This window comes from Phaethon lepturus, unplaced genomic scaffold (assembly GCF_000687285.1).
Source record: "Phaethon lepturus isolate BGI_N335 unplaced genomic scaffold, ASM68728v1 scaffold24716, whole genome shotgun sequence".
NCBI lineage: Eukaryota > Metazoa > Chordata > Aves > Phaethontiformes > Phaethontidae > Phaethon > Phaethon lepturus.
This window is the reverse complement of record NW_010545931.1, coordinates 1-1,732: the sequence shown is the minus strand read 5'-3', so window position 1 is coordinate 1,732 and position 1,732 is coordinate 1. Positions and strand designations below refer to the sequence as shown.

The 1,732-nt window shown below is 62.0% G+C and overlaps 1 protein-coding gene across 1 annotated transcript in view; it reads left to right on the top strand.

Annotated features, from left to right (window-relative positions):
- Positions 1-1,650, top strand: part of ZBTB17 (zinc finger and BTB domain containing 17) — a gene marked incomplete at its 3' end in the record, with an annotated part of 4,520 nt that extends 2,870 nt beyond the window's left edge. Inside the window, exons 7-12 of the mRNA XM_010289139.1 lie at positions 2-239; positions 353-440; positions 734-850; positions 955-1,075; positions 1,207-1,335; positions 1,433-1,650. Coding sequence (XP_010287441.1) covers positions 2-239; positions 353-440; positions 734-850; positions 955-1,075; positions 1,207-1,335; positions 1,433-1,650 — 911 coding nt within the window. The remainder of the gene's footprint in view (position 1; positions 240-352; positions 441-733; positions 851-954; positions 1,076-1,206; positions 1,336-1,432) is intronic.
- Positions 1,651-1,732: the final 82 nt, after the last annotated feature.

Below are 1,732 nucleotides of genomic sequence, written 5' to 3'. Positions count from 1 at the left end.
ACCTGCACAAGAAACGGCACACGGGGGAGGCCAAATACCGCTGCGACGACTGCGGCAAGCTCTTCACCACCTCCGGCAACCTCAAACGGCATCAGCTGGTCCACAGCGGGGAGAAACCGTACCAGTGCGACTACTGCGGGCGCTCCTTCTCCGATCCCACCTCTAAAATGCGGCACCTGGAGACCCACGACACCGACAAGGAGCACAAGTGTCCCCACTGCGACAAGAAATTCAACCAGGTGAGTTGGGGGGAGGGAAGAGCCAGACCCATGGTGATTTGCATCCCTCCAGAGGGAGATGGGGGGTGATGTGGGGCAGAGAGGGCTCTCTGCATCCCTCTATCTGCCCCCAGGTGGGGAACTTGAAGGCTCATTTGAAGATTCACATCGCGGACGGGCCTCTGAAGTGTCGGGAGTGCGGCAAACAGTTCACCACTTCAGGTAGCACGGGGTTGGTAGGTGGTGATCCAGCTTTCGGAGACGGAGACGTCTCCTCTCATCTCCCCAAACCGCTGCAGCGCCAGAGGGGTCTGGGCGAGCCCCACAAAAATGGGATGCTTATCCTGGCTGGCCCCACCACCACATTAGCGCCCGATCCTGGGCTCGGGGAATTGGCGGTGCAACGCTCCCGCGTGGTCCCTGCTCCGTAAATAGCGACGGGCTTTCCCCAGGGATGGAGGGAGGGTGCTGGCGTCCCCGTACCCCGCCCCGGGCTAAGCCTCGTCTGCTCTCAGGCAACCTGAAACGACACCTCCGGATCCACAGCGGGGAGAAACCCTACGTCTGCGTCCACTGCCAGCGCCAGTTCGCTGACCCCGGGGCGCTGCAGCGACACGTCCGCATCCATACCGGTAGGGCTGCAGCTCTGTCACCGCCGCGTCCTTTTTGGGGAGCCTGCGTGCTCCCCTGTCCCCGGGTGGATGATCCTCACACACCCTTCTCTGTTCTTTCCCAGGAGAGAAGCCGTGTCAGTGCTTGATCTGCGGGAAAGCCTTCACCCAGGCGAGCTCCCTCATCGCCCACGTGCGCCAGCACACGGGGGAGAAGCCCTACGTCTGTGAACGCTGCGGCAAGAGGTGAGGGTTCACCCCATGAATTTTGGGGGGCACCTCCACCCAGCCGTGGAGGGTGGGTGGGTGGAGGTGCCAGGGTGTCCTCGCTTGGGGACGAGGGAGGGTGGTGACCCCTGTGTCCCCTTTCGCTCAAGGTTTGTGCAGTCAAGCCAATTAGCCAACCACATCCGCCACCACGATAATATCCGACCCCACAAATGCACCGTCTGCAACAAAGCCTTCGTCAACGTGGGCGACCTCTCCAAACACATCATCATCCACACCGGTGGGTTTCCCCGGCAGCCCCCCGAATCTTTGTTAACCACCCATCCCCCTCAAATCTTCCACCGCCCCCCAATTCCTCATCTTGTCCCTGCCCCAGGGGGAAAAGCCGTTCCTGGGCGACAAGTGCGGCCGCGGCTTCAACCGGGTGGACAACCTGCGTTCCCACGTGAAGACAGTGCACCAGGGCAAGGCGGGCATCAAGATCCTCGAGCCCGAGGAAGGCGACGAGGTCAACATCGTCACGGTGGCTTCTGATGACATGGTGACGTTGGCCACCGAGGCGCTAGCTGCCACCGCTGTCACGCAGCTCACGGGTGAGCTGGGGGGTCCGGGAATCCTCCCGAAAGTGTGGCTTATCCCTGGGGTGCAGCTTGGGGATCCCAGAGCCCTCCCAAA